Raw genomic sequence first — 20,568 nt, forward strand, 5'->3', positions numbered from 1 at the left:
AAAACGACAGATGAGCCTCTCACCAGTGCCTCCCGCTCTGCCCAAACTAAAGCCCCTCATGTCAGACACAGCGCCACTGATCACAACCTAAAGTGAAAAGTCACAATCACTATATGCTGGCCTTGAGTTTAGCAGGTACACCGGTGGACACCAGGAGAAAACATAAGCAGCCCGGTGCGTCACTCATGTGGGCTCACCTCTTGAAGGTGGTACTTTTCTTCTCTTAGAAACACAGGTAAGGTCAGCCTATCAGGACTGAGACTTAGACCACAAGGCCTAAGTGCTACGGGTCATGGACATCCTTGGAGCAATAACAACACACACACACTTTCCAGGTACCTTTGTTATGGGCACTTGAATGGTGCTGCTTCACAGAGGCTGCCCCCCCAGTCATGAGGATCTCAGACCAGAGCTCCAGGAAGTTCTGCTGTTGGTCTGATACCAAGAGTACCTTCAGATTCTGGAAAGGGTTTTCACGGGGTTGCCTACGAAGGAGTCAGAGAAACAGCATGACAGATAATATCCAACGACAGCCTTTCTGCAAAGGGACGCAGGTACAGCTGACTGCTTTCAATAGCCCCGCGTTAGGGTATCACCCCCGCTTCCCTCTTTCTCTGAATGATGTGTATTTTCTGGGATCCTGACCCTCTCATCTACCCCTTCTGATTTCCATGTTTATCCTGAGGCCAAGTATAAGCCAAATCATGCTCCTGAGCCTGTATTTTTAGACATGTTGCTTAAAACAAGTTGAGAATATTGAATCTACATGAAAATCTCACACATTTTCAAAAGGTCCCTAACCAATATACTCTAGGATAATAAACTGGACGAACTGCTAAAATAATCTCAAACCCACTCAAATTCTGTAATTTATCCTATGATCATTCTAGTTTCTAGAAATACTTACTCTCCTAGATTCTCCCCCTCTGGAAGCTTGCCGTCTTCCTGTCTGCCGTTCTAGATGGGCTCTCAGCTACTCACCAATCCAGAATTCTTTGCTCCTCGAGGCTGTACCCAGCTGGCAGCAGATAATTGCGGTAATTCTGGAGCTGGTTGGCATGGCAACTATCATGGACCCAGACATGAGACACACAAGGAATCCCACTGGCAAGGCACAGGAAGTACTTCCGGGTTCGACAATGCTGATCCGCAATTAGGAGACACTGGTAGGCTGTATTACACTGGAAGAAAAGGAATGGCACCCATGGGTCTAGTGACTTCTAGGGAAAGCCCCTGAACAGCAGCCTTAATGAGTCATAGGGAACAGATCTGAACACTTCCGTATACTATCCAAAACGTGACTGAGTCTGTCCTGCCCAAGGCCTCTTCTCTCACTAAAAACCCCAAGTAGCTTCCCTAGATAATCTCCCTGCCTCACCTGCAGCTTTCTGGGGGCCTAAATCCGCAAGAGGCAACCAAACCCCAAGTATTTAGCCAACACTGTAATAGGGGTTGCTATAAAACACCAATTTTAATCTGCTTTTGTCCCAGCAACAGAACCACAGCTATTAAGTAACCCAAGGTTCTAACTTCTCTTCCTTGTACACAGTAAAAATTCTGTTTCATGCAACAATGTTTTGGCAGTTTCCCAGTTCCTGAAATCTCTAGCGACTGTATCCATCGTCCCCGGCCCCTATCAGCCTTCTTCTCGGTACAGCAAGTGGACTCTTCTCATCGCTGCCCCTTTGGGAATCTACACAAAGAAACTCCTCACCTGGGCTTCATTGAAGTCTTCGAGAATATAGCCAGCTCCTGCTCGAAGCTGGGATTCTGTGTATTGCTTGTTGAAAGGAGGAATTTCTAAAAATTCTATTAAAGAGACATAACCAAGGTAATAGTTACTACCAGCTGGTTTTTTATTTGCTACTTTATGCCTGCTTCTTACTGCCCCTTCTCCCCAGCTGTCTCCACAGCATTGTGTCCCAAAGACACAGGTGAAGGGCTTCCCCATGGGTCAGAAAGAGATCTGTCTTGAGGCCTATAAAATGCTGCCAAAAGAAGGGAAAGAGCAGGAGGGATGGGGGAAGATGAGAAATGGAGGCAGGTCCTACATCTGAAAACATCAAAAGTTTCTACACTAAGAATGAGTCATGGGACTGTGCACAGGGACGGACATGCACCCACTTCCCACAGTGCTGTACTCCAACTTGAGTAACCCTTACCATCAGGAAGTTCCTCCTTATGTCTACCCTAAATCTCTCCTTGTGCAAACTAAGCCTATTTCCTCTAATTCTGCCTTCTGTGGAGATGAAGAATGAAGCACTTTTTATAATAAAGCCTTCAAATTTGCCCTTCATCAGCAGCATTTTACCCCCTTATACACTAAATCTTTGATAAACCAAAATGCTCAAAGAAAACAGTTTTTTAAATTTAACTAATTAAAGTGAAGGTTAGCCAGAAAATCCTGATTCAACCTTTTATTGAAAACTATAAAAACTATAGAACTTCAAGACCTTTGATGGTCTTGAAGTACCTCAGGACACTGAACATCAATGACTGCTCTATAGTCTTGAGGGTCAAGTAGAAGTACAAGTTACGAGAGATGAGGCTGAAGCTGTAACAACCCTAGGCAATTAGAAATTGCTTCTTTTGACCAATATTTAATTTGAGCTTGTTTTCTCGTCATCTGCTCCTCTTATAAAAATAACACATTAAAAAATATATTTTATTTAATTAGGAAATTGGAGAAATTAAGCTCTAATGAACTTATCACCAATAAAAAACCCAACCAAATGTATAAAAGTTCAGTGCCAGGACCACTCCCTTCCCCCTCATACCCGTAGTAAAACCTGCTGGAGCAGACCCCCTGAGGAGGCTGCCCAGCCCCCTGCTCTCTGGTGCCCTCCCTGCTGCTGGAGCTGCTCAGGCAGTGTTGATGCCCCAAACTCAGGCCTCTGTTTAGGTCTGACTGGCCAGCTTATTCACTTTTATTGCTCTTTTCCTGAAAATGAAAACTCAAAATCAAACTGGAAACGCTAAAGGGTTATAAGAAACTCAGAATACAGCAAGACTATTTCTCAGTTTTGCTGTGGCATCCTCGACCCATATCAATATATCATGCCGCAATTTTCAGTACCAGCACTCTACTGCTGAGTCACTGCCAAGGCCCCGCACAGCTCTTTATTTGTCTCAAGACTTCTATTTTATGTCTAACTTAATCCAGGACCATTTCTAGTCCCAACCTGTTTAGATTTTAATCCCCATCTATATTTCCTGCATTTGTGTAATCAAATATTACCCTGTCTAGGCAGTCCCTTTCTCTAATTTTTCTCAGTTAGTTTGGATTTAATTTTCTTTTGACTTCATGAGTGGCCCTGTCAACCAGAGGCTAAAATGAACAGGTTTTTAATTCCATCATCTAAGTCAAGGATGAAGGTACTAAAACCTAACTCTGGAGTCCATCCCTGTGGCTGATGGGTCCCTGATGGTGTGCCACCTAATGAGACTAGGTGCCATATTCTTAACTCGTTACTAAATATGACTCACAAGACTGATTCAAATATTTTACTGAGCTCCTGATATAAATAAAAGAGATTCTCATTTATCTGGAAGATATACCACATAGTTTCTTAAAAACTAATTCTGTGGAGGACCGTTCTAATACAAACGTCTCGGGCTTCTTGAGATAGAGGAACCTTTAAACATTCTCGTATACCAAAAATATCAAAGGATTTTGGTACTGTTGGGGCAATGTCTAAGGATGAAGGAGCAACATAAAGCAGACATATTCACCATAACCACACTTTCTATAAGAAACATGGAGATCCCTCTAAAAAATTGTCCAAATTCCTCCTCATTTAGACAAAACCTACCTCCCCTCACACATGGTTACAAGAATGGGATTAAAAACATTTGATATATCTGCAAAGGGGAATGGAGGGAATTCTCAGGTTTATTAAATCTCACACAGGCTCACAGATTTTGAAGGAATTTGACAGCCTGCATCTCATACCAAAGCCAGCTTTCTTAGGCATGCTGTACCGATCAACAAATAAAACATCTATAGAGCTGCTTTGTGAAGTCCTGGTCTAGGAAAGGGCTAGGAGTATGTTGAAGAATAAAGACTAGAGTCCATCAATATTGTGAAAGCAAAACCAGACCACAAACACGGTTTTGATACCATGACACACCTCTTCACAGAAACCTCAAGGGACTCCCAATCCCTTATGATCAAAAGTCAAACTATATTCCTGGCTAGGAAACTCCTCACACACCTCATTTCCCACTGTACCTATCTGAATTCTGTCTGACAAACTAGGCCTGATCCACACTTAATCTTGAAAACCCCCCACTCTACACCTGCTCCCACACCCTAAAGCCTCAATACTCACGACTGTTTGTGCACCTTCCAGATGGTATAAACCTCAATTGCAACTCCCTGACCACCCTTCCCACGTCCCTGAACGGATCTGCACATAGCTGTAGCTGATGAGATATAGCTTTGGTTAATTAAGAAAATCAGGGGCTTCCCTGGTGGTGCAGTGGTTAAGAATCCGCCTGCCAATGCAGGGGACACGGGTTCGAGCCCTGGTCCGGGAAGATTCCCACATGTCACGGAGCAACTGAGCCCGTGCACCACAACTACTGAAGCTGTGCTCTAGAGCTCGCGTGCCACAACTACTGAAGCCCGTGCACCTAGAGCCCCTGCTCTGCAACAAGAGAAGCCACCACAATGAGAAGCCTGTGCACCACAAAGAGTGGCCCCCCTCTCCCCAACTTGAGAAAAGCCCGCACGCAGCAATGAAGACCCAACACAGCCAAAAATAAAATAAATAATAAAATAAATATATTTAAAAGAAAAAGTAGAAAATCATCCACATACCTGAAGCGCCAACCATCACAGATCTGCAGTTGGTGCTATTTTCTGAAAACGATGTTCCCTGATTCGATTCCCTCTTGCAAGACTCAGCATTAGTCAGAACTCTAACTTGTAGAACATCATTCCGTTTAGACTGTTAGTCTTTGCAGACACACTTGGGTACCGCACTGCTGTCAGTCACTTATATTACAATGTATATTTGTACCTGCCCAGTTTTCTCTCCTAGATCACACACTCTTTAGACAGTTCAAGTAATTTCTACCTCTCCCCATTGCAGTCTACTCAAACCCTAAGTAACAGACAACATAGAAATGTGTAGGTTTAGTTTAAGGTTGAAACACAAGAGTTGAAAAGGCCTAGGGCCTCCCTGGTGGCGCAGTGGTTGAGAGTCCGCCTGCCGATGCAGGGGACACGGGTTCGTGCCCCGGTCTGGGAGGATCCCACATGCCGCGGAGCGGCTGGGCCCGTGAGCCGTGGCCGCTGGGCCTGCGCGTCCGGAGCCTGTGCTCCGCAACGGGAGAGGCCGCAGCAGTGAGAGGCCCGCATACCGCAAAAAGAAAAAAAAAAAAAAAAAAAAGAGTTGAAAAGGCCTAGAGGCTCCTTCTCTGAAATCACCCTGGGACACTGGGTACCTCACATTCCCAGTCTTACAGACCTCAAGAGAATGAACTTCACTCTAGCCCCTAGAACACAAAAGGGAAGGATGGCAGGGCATTCAGAAACCTGACTGACGTGGATGATTGATTGTAGTAGGTAAAGTGAACGTTGGGTTCTAAGTCCCAAGTCTACCATTATCGTGGATAAAAAGCAATTATTTGACCTCTCCAAGCTTGTTTCTGCATCTATAAAATGGGTAACATCTATCTCCCATCTGCCTCACAGGATTGTTTTGAGGAACTGATCACTAAAAGGAATTCTGTGAGAAGAGTCTATAAACCAAGAAGCAGGGTTAAATTAATTTTCCCTGACCGTGATTCCAGTTGCCACTTGCCCTTCCTCCTCTACAGATGGTTCAATAAAGTGAATGGAAAGGAAGGAAGTACATGTGTTAGAGCCCCCAGGGCTTCTTAGGGCCTTACCCTCCTCTTCCTCGCTGCTTCCTGTAGGACCATCTGGCAATTTGGAGCGGCTAGCCAACTTGTCACTTGTTGTGGCCATGGTGAGGAGAAAGGCATAGCCCAGAAACAAGGTCTTGTTGAGGGGCAGAGGCCCTCTCTGCTCTTCCAGGGCAGAGGGTTCACCCATGTTGTCTCCACTCTCACAGGGGCTCACAAACTCTCCTGCCCCCACTGCACCTGGAAGGACAGAGGCACAGAGTACAGACCATTCCTAGGCACGATGGGATGCGCAGGCAGTGTCCTGATGAGCTTTTTTGAGCTATAAACCAAAGACCAATCCTATGGCCAACAACCTAGGAACAAGTTTGCAGTGTAGAGAAGCTCTATGTATTTAAGTTTTACAGTCATGACAATGTATATGTTATTTTCATAAGTGAAAATCAACTAGTATTGTTTTTATACAGCCAAACCAAATACTTCTGAGGCCATCTGCAGAAAAGGTGATTCTAATACAAAGATAAAGTAAAAGTGAAAAATGTTTGGAAATCTTCAGCCCACTTTCTCTGCCCAGTGCCCTGATTTCCCCAGGATATGTGATATTTTGAAGCAGCCTTTGAAAAACTGGGTTCACCAAGAAATGTCCCCAGCAGATACTCCCACCCTATCCCTGACCCTCACCAGAACAGTGCACAGAACTTTGTAATAAAGTGTTTCTACATGTTGATGGAACAATATCAAAACAGCCTGCTTCAACTGCCCCAGTTTCCAACACCTGGGAGTAGGTAAGTGAATCAGCCAGTCCAGAACACCCATGCTCAGAGTGCCCCAATAAATCCTCGAGAAGAAAACAAATACCTGACTTGGAGAAGCTGAATCGTAGGCTCATTAGGAGGCTAAGATGACAGACAGGTCATGCCTCCCTAAAATAAAACCAGCAGCAAGAGAACAGTCTGATATAGCATGTATAAGCCTGGACTTCAAAGTCAGACTGCCTGAGTCTGAATTCTGGATTACCGTGTCACCTTGGGAAAGTTAGCCAACCTTTCTGTGCCTCAGATTCTTCAACTAGAAAATGAGTTCTAGCACCTATACCTCATAGGGATTATATGAGGTACTATGTATGACGCACGTAATTCCATGCCTCACATACCCTGTAACACAGCAGAGGCGTTAGATAGATATGGAGATGACACAACTCAAATACACAGGAAACAAAAGCAGCTCTGGTGCCAGGACGATGTAACAACCAATGAACTTCCTCAGTTTGCGAGACTCAGAAAGCGCCCTTGGGGCAGACTCTGAGGACTTTACCTCTGTGTCTCCAGAAGCCACAGTGGCTGGGCCTGGGTCACCGTACAGACCCAGTAAACAATAAATGGATTGAACTCCTCTATTAATATGACTTGAGGGGCTAGAAAGGGGTTATTTGGGGGTAGGTAGGGAGAGGGGAGATACAAGCCAAGGTACTGGCTTTCAATAGGACATCTGGGAAAGCCAAAGGGCCCTGAGCACAAGGGAGAGGGGAGCCGAGCTTCTGGAGGGAGATGGTGCCAGAAAAAGCAAGAGGTCTACGAAACATTTCACCTGTTTTGAATCTGCTCAAAATGCATTACATTTCCTCTCCCTCCTAGAACCAACACAGGGGTCAGTGGATGTTGCCAATCAAGACCCGGCTTCCCATCTACCTGACTGGACTCTGCTGGGAGATGGAGGCTTGTGCAGGACTCCAGCTGTGTAACCGGGACGGAGGAGCCATTGCGTGTATCAGGCTCCGTCTCTCCAGCAGCTGACCCTGCATTTGCTGTGATCTGAGGGAGAATGAGGCAAAAGGGAGCACTCACCAGGTTTCACAGTGGCAGATTTCCGGCCTCGCTTGGCAGGGGACCGTTCCTCCTCAGAAGTGGTAAGTTTTCTTTTGCCTGAGGGAACTCCGGTGGAGGCACGAGGGCTTTCTGTGATCTTTCGGGTAGGGGTTGTACTGCTGCTGCTGGAGGCAGTGGGGGTGGCGGGGGAGCTGATGTTACTTCGCCGCTTCCGTTTCCCTTCCACCAAATTGTCTATGGGAGGATAAGCCGAAGGTGAGTCAACTCCCATGGTCTGAGGCCCTGAACGCCAAGAAGCTGGGCACAGCCTGATTCAGAGACCGCCACACTCTTTCCCCCACCTCCCATGGGGGCAGGAAGCCTCCTTTAAGGCCACCATATTTTCTGTTTCAGTCTCTGCCATGACTAAAATGTGCTGGGTCCCTTATAGAACTGGGGAGGCAAAAAAAAATCTGAGGACTTACTATTTGGTCTTGGCGAGAAAACAGAGCTATGCAGTGGCTCCAAAAAAACTGGCTCATTACCATCTCATAAACGACAAAGGAATGATAAGATTCAGGGAAGCATTACTGATTGCTCTAAAAGCCACTCCTCCTACCACAAGCAGGCCAGGGTCCAGAGGCAGTTAGTTGTTCAGGAAGCAGAGGTCTTACCTAAGCTGATATCTGCTGCCTTGGTGAGGGGCGTCACTGCCTCATATGGGCCTAGGCCGTACTGCTCTCTCAGTCTGTTTCCTTGCTCCAAGGACAAGATGACAGCCATTCGCTTATACCACTTCCTTTGGCCTTCTTTTTCAATGCTGTAGTACAACTCTCCAGACTCCTTCCTATGCCCTTTCACCACTCCTGGGTAGGAAAAACATAAAAGCAGCTTGCTGTTTAGGCTGCTCAGCATGCACTCAGAGCAGGCCTGAGTCAGGGAATTAGAGGAGGTACAACAGAGGACTGCAGTTAGGGCTGAACAGAACCCTGGCTGTCAATCCCAGACACCGCACCACTTAGGGTACATGTAGACACCACCCAGGGACTGGAACGTGAAGCTTCTCAGCAGAAGGAGCCCTTTAGTTATAAAATAAAGCTTCCTAATGCCAGCCTTTGCGGGTCGTTAGCGGTTCAAATGGTTCTTGAAGTGAAACGGCATGTGGTTTGTTAAACAGTCCCATTACAACTTTGTAAACCTTTCCTTCTTGGTTTCTTTGGAGGCTGGGTGATAATTCTTGAGTTAAGTTGTAGATGAAAGACGACATCATTCAAAGAGAGAGAGCATGTGTCTGTGTAGCAAAATCAAAATAGAGATATAGAGCAGAGAAAGGAAAAAAATAAATCCTGCCTCTCCTCCCTGATCTTCCCTCCTTATTATCTACTTTTCTGCTCTTGTTCTGATTCAGAACCTCAAGATAAGGCCTCTAGATTAGAAGGAACACGATGTGGGGTATAAAAGGAAACTGGGCTAGAATTCAGGAGACCTGAGCCTAGGCCTAATTCTGCTACCACCAAGCTGTGTGATCTTGGGCAAGACCCATTTCCAATCCTATGAAAAAGATACATATATAAATATAAACATAAATGCAACACACATATGATATAAAAACAGGGCACTGATGTGAATACTTTCTCATTCCTATGAACAGAAGGGTTCATTTGTTCTCTCCCATTAGCCTGTGCTTAAATGAAGGGCTAAAAGAAACCCAGAGCATGCATCAAGGGAAAAAAAAAGAGGAGAAAGCAGGCCTTGGTTCTCTCCCTTACCTATGCCACAGAATCACTCTCTTTCCCCTTGCTTGTTCATCTCCTGGCTTAAATCTCTAAATCAAAAAGACCCCTCAAGAGCACAAAGAAGCCCAAGGCCAACAATACACTTCACACTAATGACGAGCTACTAGAACGAGAAGCTGTCTAGTGTGAACATTAGCAGACAGCCTCAATAAATGGGACACAGAATCCCCTCCCCTGTATGCCACAGTTCACTCAGGATAGAGAACTGCCTCTCTCTTCAGAGGGCCTAATGTGGACCTCCAAGAGAGGCTTTACACTGGAAAGAGGAACAAATGCATTTGATACAAACTATGTAAGTCACAGGTCATAAAAGATCTCAATCCATGTGCTACTAACTGATGCTACATGGAGCTAAGTGTTATCCAGAACTAGAAGGTGAAGTGACCCATATAACAATGAAATAAAGGGGCAAACAGCAACTACTCAGGAGTCCAAATCACGAGACAGTCTGAAGAGACTTCAATAGAGGCATTTTTGCCCATTATATACCAATCCTTGTTCCAAAAAATCCCCCAGAAAAAGGATGTTTTTAAATGACAAACTCAATGCAAACATGTATTCCCAAATTACTTCACAGAAAAGAGGCAATATATTCAAAGAATGGGCACATGAAACAGTCATAACAGACAGAAATCTCTCACCATCACGGTACAGGGAACTGTACTGGTTTTAAAAAAAAAAAAAAAAAAAAAGGCACCATTTTTCCAAACCAGAGAATAAGTGGTGGATGTGCAGACATACAAACACAGCACTAACAACCTCCTCCTAAGCAAAAATATCTCAATATATTTGCCACACTCAACTACCTAAGGTTCCCATCAAGAAAGGTAGTAACTTTACAAGTCAGTGGTGAAAGAATAGAAAATGGAAAGGGAAAAACACTAACTTTACAATGGAGAAACTTGGCAAACACCACCTTCACCGATGATGAAGGTTAATATCAGCAGAGATGCCCTTTGGATGTCACATACTCCCCTCCCACACACAATGTGTTGAGAAAGACACTTCACTTCTGCAGCATTCTTTTCAAAAACCCATAACGCCAATCTAATCAAGAGAAAACATGAGACAAACCCAAACTGAAGGACATTCGAAAAATACCTGACCAGTACTCCTCAAAACCGTCAAGGTCATGAAAAACAAGAAAAGATTCAGAAATTGTTACAGATCAGAGAACAAAAGACACATGAGGGGGCTCCCCTGGTGGTACAGTGGCTAAGAATCCACCTGCCAATGCAGGCGACATGGGTTCGAGCCCTGGTCCAGGAAGATCCCACATGCTGTGGAGCAACTAAACCCATGCGCCACAACTTCTGAGCCTGTGTTCTAGAGCCCGCAAGCCACAACTACTGAGGCCCACGTGCCGCAACTACTGAGCCTGCGCTCTAGAGCCCGCGAGCCACAACTACCGAGGCCAGGAGCCACAACTACTGAGCCCATGTGCCACAACTACTGAAGCCCACGTACCTAGAGCCCACGGTGCACAACAAGAGAAGCCACCGCAATGAGAAGCCCACGCACCACAACAAAGAGTAGTCCCCGCTCATCGCAACTAGAGAAAGCCTGTGTGCAGCAACGAAGACCCAACGCAGCCAAAAATAAATAAATAAATAAATTTATTTTTAAAAAAAGAAAATAAAAAGACACATGAAGACTAAATGCAATACAGTAATCCTGGATTGGATCCTGGGACAGAAAAATGACATGGAACAGCTGGTGAAATCCAAAAAAAGTTGGGAATTTAGTTAATAGTAATGAGCCAAGGTAGTTTTCTTAGTTTTGACAAACGTACCATGCTAACGTAAAATGTTAACAACAGGGAAACCGGAAAGCTGGGTGAGGGGTTCATGGAAACTCTACATACTATTAATACTCTGTACTTTGCAACTTTTCTGTATATATAAAATTTTTCCAAAATAAGAAGTTTATTCAAAAATAAACAAGCTGTGACAAAGCGAGAGAGAGGCATGGACATATATACAGTACCAAACGTAAGGTAGATAGATAGTGGGAAGCAGCCGCATAGCACAGGGAGATCAGCTCGGTGCTTTGTGACCACCTGGAGGGGTGGGATGGGGAGGGTGGGTGGGAGGGAGGGAGACGCAAGATGGAGGGGATGTGGGAACAGGTGTATATGTATAACTGATTCACTTTGTTATAAAGCAGAAACTAATAATAATAATTTTAAAAAAGATTAAAAAAAACAAGCAATAAAGAAGAACAAAAAAGCCAGGGGTGAGAGTAACCAGTGTTAGGAATGAAATTTGACTTTAGAGAACACAGAAAAGTACTCAGGCTGCAGTGAACGCTGTTGGTATTGGAGGATTGGAGAGGTGTTAAGAAAGGTCTTGCCTCTTTTATTACCTGCACTGAAGTACTCATCCTCCGAAAGGGCTGTCACTTCTGTATCCAGTGGGATGGGGTCACACAGCAGAATGTCTTTGCCCAACACATCACACTCATACCCATCATCAAAGAGCAATTTATACTTCCCAGCTCCAACATCTCGTGTGATTTTTCCAGAGTAAAAATAGCCATTGGATGACCACTTGGCTACAACACGGAGCCCTACGAAGCTGTTCCCTGGAGAGGAGGCATCTAGGCCATCAGAAGGACCAGCAGCAGTCTGGAAAGGAATCTCTGGAGAGTCGCTTCGACGCAAAGCACCAGCACCCGTGTCTGCTCGTCTGGTGGAGTCTGGCACGCGGGGCACGATACGGGTGAAGGATTTATCGTCTGGCGACATGCTGGGTGAAATGTCCTCTATGCCCAAGGGGCCAGGCACAGCTGTTTCCCTAAAGAGAGATAAGAGGAAGGAGAAGGCAGTGAGAATCAGCAGAGAGCAGAACTTATCTACCAGTTCTCCCACTCCTCTGTCCAGGGGTCTCCAGCCCATTCTTCGCTAAAACCCGTCACAGGCAGAAGCCTGGTGTCTCAGCAGCCTCACTCTGAGCCCTGCCCACTCCCCGCTCAGTGTGGGCCCCTCTTCTCCCTCCTGACACCCCACATACTCTCTACTCCCCTCTCTTCTCTCTACTCCCTTTTTTTCTGAACAAGTCATAGACTAAGTGTATCTCACACTACCCGGGTACCTGGTTCCAGTGGTCCGAGAAGGCGGGCGGCCCCTTCGCCCGCGCCCACGAGGCGTGACGGGAGCCTTCCCTCCCTGTCTGATGCCAAGGCCTGCATCACCATCCTCCTCACACACTGGCGTCCCTGTCTGACTGACCCCTTTTCTAGGACTAGAGAATGAAGACAGGTTAGTCTGATAGCACCTGCTACTGGATCCTTTCTTCACAGTCTCCCCTTGGTCCTCAGACTACATGCCAGGCCAACACATGCTGAGCCTCCAGGGCAGCAGGAAGCTGGTCCACACACCCACCACCCAATCAGCTGGGAGCAGGAGTGCAGGGTAACAAGTAAAGGACATCCTTCTATGCAAGTCTATTCCCTCCTGACAAAGCTTCCTACTGCTGCCCTCAAAAACAGCACATCCATTTCTGCCCTGCCTTCTCTTGTACTTCAGGCTCTGGATACCTGTAGAGGAAAACAAAAAGCTAGGGAATGTGTCAAGTTGGGGCCGCTACCCCAAACTTTCTGTACTCCCAACCAAAGCACTCATAGGCTGCAGAAAATGGGGGCTGGGGGACAGGAATATGTGCCAGCTTTCCCAAAGTCCCCTCACCTGTTTCCTACGGTTTCTCAGGAAGTCTGCCTCGCAGAGGGCTCCACCCTACCTCCCATGCAAACCCAAAATAGGAGAGGAACGAAAGGGGAGGAAGAGGAGTTGATTTATCCTAGGAGGAGGATGCGGGGACCTCCCATTACTCCCCTTTTCCCGTGATATTAAAACGTCAGCAACCCTGCCCCTGCTGTGGCTCTCTCTCTGGAGACCCTGTCTGCACCTCAGTTTTCCTGGGCCTCCTCGGGAGCTGGGCAAGGCAAAATCTGCGGGTTCTGTCCCACTGGTTTTCCCTTTGAGTAGTCCGGCTCCTCTCCCTGAGCTGCCACTGCTGTGCATGGCTGAGAGACTTGTCCCACTTGACGTGCGGTGTAAGCTGGATGCCTTGGAGGAGAAGGAGCTGATATCCCCCAGGTCACCTGAAGAGCCCCCAGTCTGTGAAGGGGAAACTTCAGTTTCACACTCCTGACACTCTACAACTGGCTCTTCAGTCTCCTGCAAGGAAGAAATGGATACAAGAGCTTAAAAAAGCCACAATAACATAATGCTCATGTGATGGTTGGAAAATCCTAAATGGCAAGAAATTTCAATTCAGAAAGGTGGGAATTAGGAGGGAACTTTCTGGAGTAATGGAAATGTTCTATATCTTGCTTTGAGTAGTGATTACATATAACTGTCAAAGTCACTGAACTGAACATTTAAGACCTGTGCATTCTACAGGGAATACATATCTCAATAAAAAATAAAGGTGGTACTAGATCAGAAGAAAGAGACCTCTATCCTGAGCTAAGTTAAATTATCTTTTTACTGGACAAGTTCACAACCTTTGGCTGCTGAGAACCCAGCAAGGATTCCAACCCAGAGGACACAGTAATTCCCTAACAGAAGAAAGGTAAAGAAGTAGGTAGGTTAGAGGAAGAAGTGGTTAGGAGCCCTTCTGGGAACATGATTATAACAGTGGGTAGCCTTACATGTTTTTTGAAATTAGATATTTTCTATTACCTTTCAATATGTGATCAAGGAAATTAAAAATTATAGGCAAAAATAGCTATATAATGAATGGTATCACTGTTTACCAAAATGAAAACCAAAAAAGGCAATAATCAAAGTATATGAATTTCCGGTATCTACAGAGGACAGGAATATCAAACTGACTTTATCTCACTCACATGCCTACTTTGATGGATTGGTAGTGGTTGCCTGGAGCTCAGTTTTAAGCAGCCACTAAGGCTAATTCCCAGGTTTAGTGAGGAAAGGTTCTAGGACCAATCAGCAATGTCCTCTATGGGCACAGGATTGAGAAACTACAGCACAGGTGCTGCACATTTGCCTTCCTACTCTAGCCTGTTTATGCCTTAGCGTGCTAATTATCAGAGAAAATATGGAGAAGTATAAGACAGACTCTTCCCTCAAAGAGTTTACAATCTCCCTGGGAGACAGTATGCAATGAACACATGTTTAAATAATGCTATAAGATGATTAAACGATTATTTTTGACCACTCCCTTCTTGAAAATCTCTTCTCTAAAATCTATAAAGTCACTTTTTCTTCCTTTCACTCACTCTACCTCTCTAGCTACTTCTATTTGTACTTGTTTTTTGGTTCCTCTTTCTCTGCCTATTCCTTTTAAATTAGTATTTCCCAGGACTCTGTTCTCATTCCTTTCCTCACTCTCCCATGTTTTCTCTGGCCAGTCTTACCTGACTTATTCCGGCCTGTCTACCAACAATACAATGATGACTCAGCTCCAAATTCACAGATACGAATGCCTACTAAACTCTTCCCCTTGTATGTACTAGGGACACCTGCAGTTTAACCCATCCAAAACTCAATCTGTCATCTTCTCTTCATTTCCTTGCCTTCAATGAATGAATCCTGGACATCCCCAGTGTATCTCATATCCCCTGCAGCTCTCTGTAGCAGGGGCTGGTTTTTCTCAACCAAACCTCAATTCAAGAGTTTGGAGATGAGAGGCCTCCTTGCTACCCACTGCCATTAACAGATCATTTCTAACTCTCCACTTCTTGCTCCTACCAAATATCATCATTTGCCATTCCGTTAAACTCTCTCCTTCCCTCGTTGTTACTCACCAACATTCTACCAATTACTGACTCTCATGCATGAACACCTTATACTCCTGGTTCACAGCCTCCCTTCCACTGTCATTTTCTGAGGCTAACATCCATCAGATGACCCATCCAGCAACAATCTTTCCTGATCTAATTACCACCATTAACCTTTTCCTCTACTCTACCTCAGCCATCTGCTACTACCAGGGTCATTACCAGAAACTGCACCACCTCCAGAAATCTCACCATTCTCCAATCACCATCTCCTATCATCCAACTTGCCTTCTTTAGCTGGATGTGAGTCAGCATAATCTGCCAAGTTCACTTGACTAAAGCAGGTGTTGTGAGCTCAGAACTTAAGTCAACTCCTTCTCTTGGACATGGCAAATGAGCAGGGGCAACACCAGCCTAGAGGACTGGGACTCCGGGCTGTGTCTCAGGTGCAGAGTAGAGGCCCAAAGAACAGTAGCTAACTATACCTGCCTTTGCAACTGTTCAAAAGTTGAGCCCTTGCTCTTATAATGACTTGGGCCCAGGCTCCAAGGTGGCCTCTTATGATCTTTTTAATGTATTTGCTTATTTTTTTCCTGTGTGTCCCTCCTACTAGACTACAGAGGCCACATTAAGACAGAGTAGTAACCATCTTCTTTCCTGATTTATCCTCAAAAGAGCACAGTGCCTGCCACAAAAGAGGTCCTCAGTAAATATTTACTGCATGAAGGATCTTCTCTCTCAAACCAGTGTCCTATTTATATTCTCTCAGTAAACGGTACCACCATCTATCTGCCCAGTTAAAAAGCCCAGGCATCATATATGATTCCTCCCTCTCCCACAATCCCCACATTCAGGAATTCACCAAAGTCTATCAATTTCACCTTCTGTAATTTTTTACATCTATTTCCCTCCTCTCAATCCCCACTACCACTGTCCTAATTTGACACTCATTGCCTCTTGTCTGAACTATGCCTCTAACCTCTCCCATTCCAATCAATTGTTACACTGCTGCCCATCGGACCTTTCCAACACGCAAATCTGAGCATGTCATCCCTTTCCCCCAAATTCTTTAAAGGCTTTCCATCACACAAAAGATAAAAATCTAAACTCTCTTCTATGATATATACAAAGCCTTATGCTCTGGGCCCCTACTAACCTCAAGAGCATCCTCTCTCACCATTTCCTACCCTACCGTCCTCGTCACATTCTAAATATTCATTAAGCATGCCATGCTGTCTACATACTTACAAACCTTTTCATTGTGCCTGCAGTGTCCTTCTCCCCTGCCCTTCGAACTTATCTGCTGCACTTTGAGCGCTACATCTTCTGTGAGGCCTTTTAGTCACCTTCAGGTAAGCTAGCAGGCTCTGGCCCCTCTTTCTAAAACATCTTTCCATACCTCTACTATAGCAACCACAAGTTCTGGATTTGTTGCATGTCAAGTGTAAATAAGCTCCTAAGAGAATAGGGACCCTGTCTTTTTATCTTCTTAGTCTCAGTGCCCGCCATAGTGCTAGGAACACAGCAAAAAAGAAGTTGCTGGTAAATAAATGAATAAAATTTTTAAAATACAATAAACAAAGGCTACAAGAGATGAGGGAAGGAAAGTTCCCAGAATCCTCTGACGTCAACCTGTCCACCTTCACACCTCTACACATCTTTGGGCCGCCCACCAAATGTACTGTTCCCACATCTGTGCTCTTTACTTTCTGCCTCTGTGCCTTTGCTCACCCAAGCCTTCTTTCTATATAGAACACCCTTTCCCTGTATCTCCCAATATCTAAAACCTTCAGTGTCCAACTCAAGTACTTTCTGGCCCTCACCCAGAAAGGCTTTATCAAAATTCTCTTCAGACACGTTTCCTCCTCTTCTGAACTACTACACACACCTTCCGTTTGACACACATCCCTTTCACTCTTAAAGAGACAGCACAATGTAGTAGTTAGGAATGCAGGCTGTGGAATTAGACTGCCTGGGATGAATTCTAGTTCCTCTGTTTATTAGCTTTGCAGCATTAAGCAAGTGATTTTACCTTGCTATGTCAGTTTCTTGAGTACAAAATGGGAATAACAATATCTACCTCACAGCTTAGTTGTGAGAATTAAATGAGTTAAATCATGTAAAAGTCCTTAGAATGGTGCCTGGCAGAAACAGACACACAGATGTAGAGAACAAACGTACGGACACCAAGGGAGGAAGGTGGTGGGGTGGTGGGGTGTGATGAATTGGGAGATTGGGATTGACATGTATACACTAATATGTATAAAATAGATAACTAATAAGAACCTGCGGGGCTTCCCTGGTGGCGCAGTGGTTGAGAGTCCGCCTGCCGATGCAGGGGACACGGGTTCATGCCCTGGTCCAGGAGGATCCCACGTGCTGCAGAGCAGCTAGGCCCGTGAGCCATGGCCGCTAAGCCTGCGCGTCCGGAGCCTGTGCTCCGCAACGGGAGAGGCCACAACAGTGAGAGGCCCACATAAGGCAAAAAAAAAAAAAAGAACCTGCTGTATAAAAAATAAATAAAATTCAAAAATTCAAAAAAAAAAGTAGAGTGCCTGGCATATAGCTAGTGCTCAATAAATGTTAGTTGCTGTTACTATTTTATTTAATTATGGCAAGTGTTTCCCAAACTATGTAACATAGGCATATAATACACATTACTTTAAAAAATGTTCAATGGTCAAATAAATTTAGGAAATGCTGTGTTACACAATTAAATACATTTTTTAAAATATTTATTCATTTACTTTGGTTGCGCTGGTTCTTAGTTGTGGAGTCTCTGTTGTGGTGTGCAGGATCTTTTAGTTGTAGCATGCGAGTTCATGGTTGTGGCACGCATGCGGCATCTAGCTCCCCGACCAGGGATTGAACCTGGGCCCCTGCACTGGGAGCATGGAGTCTTACCCACTGGACCACCAGGGAAGTCCCCAAATAGATATCTTTACTGGAGGGCTTCTTAGAGCCTTTAATATAATATGCACTGAGAATCTCCATGGTGGGGGAGGGGGCGGTTACAGCACTAGGTGTTTTCTCAAACTTAACGTTTATGACCATGGAACTTTGTTTTCCCTCTCAGAGTATCTAGCAGGCCTGCTGTTTCCAAAAATATACTTTAGAAAGCACCATAAAAAATATTAAATAAAGTAATATGTATAACACTTAAAAATAGTACCTGGCACATAGTTCAGTGTAGACTACAACAGTTACAAAAACTTTTCATGAAAGCAAATTTTTTCTATAAAGCTGCTAAGCTCACAATGTTTCCAAAATAGTAATAACATTGAAAAAAATTTCATAAACATAAAATTGAAGGTAAATCAACGTTTTAAAAGAAATATTTCTGGAATTTAGTGGGAACTCCCTGGCGGTCCAGTTGTTAGGACTCCATGCTTTCACTGCCGAAGGCCCAGGTTCAATCCCTAGTTGGAGAACTAAGATCCTGCAAGCTGCACAGCACAGCCAAAAAAAAAAAAAAAGACAATTTCTCAAACTGATATAAAATGCCTCTGACATGAGGGCCACAATGGCCCATTAATGAACAATAGCAATAATATGGTTCCACTTAAAACTATATACCAGTTTTGGACTTCCCAGGTGGCACAGTGGTTTAGAATCCACCTGTGAATGCAGCAGACACGGGTTCGAGCCCTGGTCCGGGAAGATCCCACATGCCGCAGGGCAACTAAGCCCGTGAGCCACAACTACTGAGCCTACACTCTAGAGCCCGAACGTCACAACAAAAGAAGCCACTGCAATGAGAAGTCCGCGCACCACAGTGAACAGTAGCCCCGCTCACCACAACTAGAGAAAAGCCCACACGTAGCAACAAAGACCCAACGCAGCCAAATAAATAAATAAATTTATATATTAAAAAAATTTCAGGGCTTCCCTGGTGGCGCAGTGGTTGAGAGTCCGCCTGCCAATGCAGGGGACACGGGTTCGTGCCCAGGTCCGGGAAGATCCCACATGCCATGGAGCGGCTGGGCCCATGAGCCATGGCCACAGGGCCTGCACGTCCAGAGCCTGTGCTCCGCAACGGGAGAGGCCACAACAGTGAGAGGCCCGCGTACCGCAAAAAAAAAAAAAAAAAATTTCAAAAAAAATAAATAAAACTATACACCAGTTTAATTCTCCCTGAGCACAACCTCCTATATGACTAGCTGGCAGAATTAAAGAAAAGTGCTTGACTAGGGAATAGAATAGCTATGCCTCTCATCAATTACTAAAATGGTTCCCAGATATTAACATATATACCAAGAAAAAAGTGCCAGATCTTTAATTCTAGAAAATCTCTCTAACCTCAGCAAGTATTAGATCTAAACAAAGTCAGCATACAACGTACACTATAACAATCAATAAACACCAATATTATACTGACACTGCGAATGAGTCCATAATGAATCCTACTAAGAAATAAAGGCTCATCTCCGGGACTTCCCTGGTGGTGCAGTGGTTAAGAATCTGCCTGCCAATGCAAGGTACATGGGTTCAAGCCCTGGTCTGGGAAGACCCCACATGTTGCGGAGCAACTAAGTCTGTGCATCACAACTACTGAAGCCCACGAGCCCTAGAGCCCACGCACCACAACTACTGAGCCCAAGTGCTGCAACTACTGAAGCCTGTGTGCCTAGAGCCTGTGCTCCATCACAAGAGAAGTCACCGCAATGAGAAGCCCACGTACCACACTGAAGAGTAGCCCCCGCAGCAACAAAGACCCAATGCAACCAAAAAAATTAATTAATTAAAAAGAAAAAAAAAGGTATATCTCCTACTAACAGGTTCATAACCACACACGAATGGAAACCAAGTCCAATGAGTAAAAAATGGTAACACGTGAGAAACGATGAGAAAATACATGTAGCTAAACAGGGAGTTCTACACTTCATTAGTTTCCACGGATTAAAAATAACACGTGGGCTTCCCTGGTGGTGCAGTGGTTGAGAGTCCGCCTGCCGATGCAGGGTACATAGGTTCGTGCCCCAGTCCGGGAAGATCCCACATGCCGCGGAGCGGCTAGGCCCGTGAGCCATGGCCGCTGAGCCTGCGTGTCTGGAGCCTGTGTTCCACAACGGGAGAGGCCACAACAGTGAGAGGCCCACGTACCGCAAAAAAATAATAATAATAATAAAAAATAACACGTAACAGGGAACTATATTCAACATCCTGGGATAAACCATAATGGAAAAGAATATAAAAAAAGCATGTCTCTATGTGTATAACTGAGTCACTTCGCTGTACAGCAGAGATGGACACAACAGTGTAAATCAACTACAATTTAAAAAAAAATTTTTTTAAACACATAAAATCTTTACACATGAGAGAGATTTATCAATCTGTTCTTTATAGAT

At 44.9% G+C, this 20,568-nt stretch overlaps 1 protein-coding gene across 3 annotated transcripts in view; it reads right to left on the bottom strand.

Annotated features, from left to right (window-relative positions):
* TP53BP1 (tumor protein p53 binding protein 1) overlaps positions 1-20,568 on the bottom strand; it is a 73,829-nt gene that overhangs the window by 412 nt on the left and 52,849 nt on the right. For 2 of the 3 annotated variants that reach the window (XM_060096719.1, XM_060096718.1), the window contains exons 19-27: positions 13,381-13,652; positions 12,568-12,717; positions 11,840-12,270; positions 8,354-8,545; positions 7,719-7,934; positions 5,899-6,114; positions 1,715-1,809; positions 982-1,181; positions 340-485 (exon numbers count right to left, since the gene is read on the bottom strand). In XM_060096719.1, the coding sequence (XP_059952702.1) occupies positions 340-485; positions 982-1,181; positions 1,715-1,809; positions 5,899-6,114; positions 7,719-7,934; positions 8,354-8,545; positions 11,840-12,270; positions 12,568-12,717; positions 13,381-13,652 (1,918 nt within the window). The remainder of the gene's footprint in view (positions 1-339; positions 486-981; positions 1,182-1,714; positions 1,810-5,898; positions 6,115-7,718; positions 7,935-8,353; positions 8,546-11,839; positions 12,271-12,567; positions 12,718-13,380; positions 13,653-20,568) is intronic. The other variant, XM_060096720.1, reaches the window with a different exon arrangement.

The sequence above is a fragment of the Mesoplodon densirostris genome, chromosome 4 (assembly GCF_025265405.1).
Source record: "Mesoplodon densirostris isolate mMesDen1 chromosome 4, mMesDen1 primary haplotype, whole genome shotgun sequence".
NCBI lineage: Eukaryota > Metazoa > Chordata > Mammalia > Artiodactyla > Ziphiidae > Mesoplodon > Mesoplodon densirostris.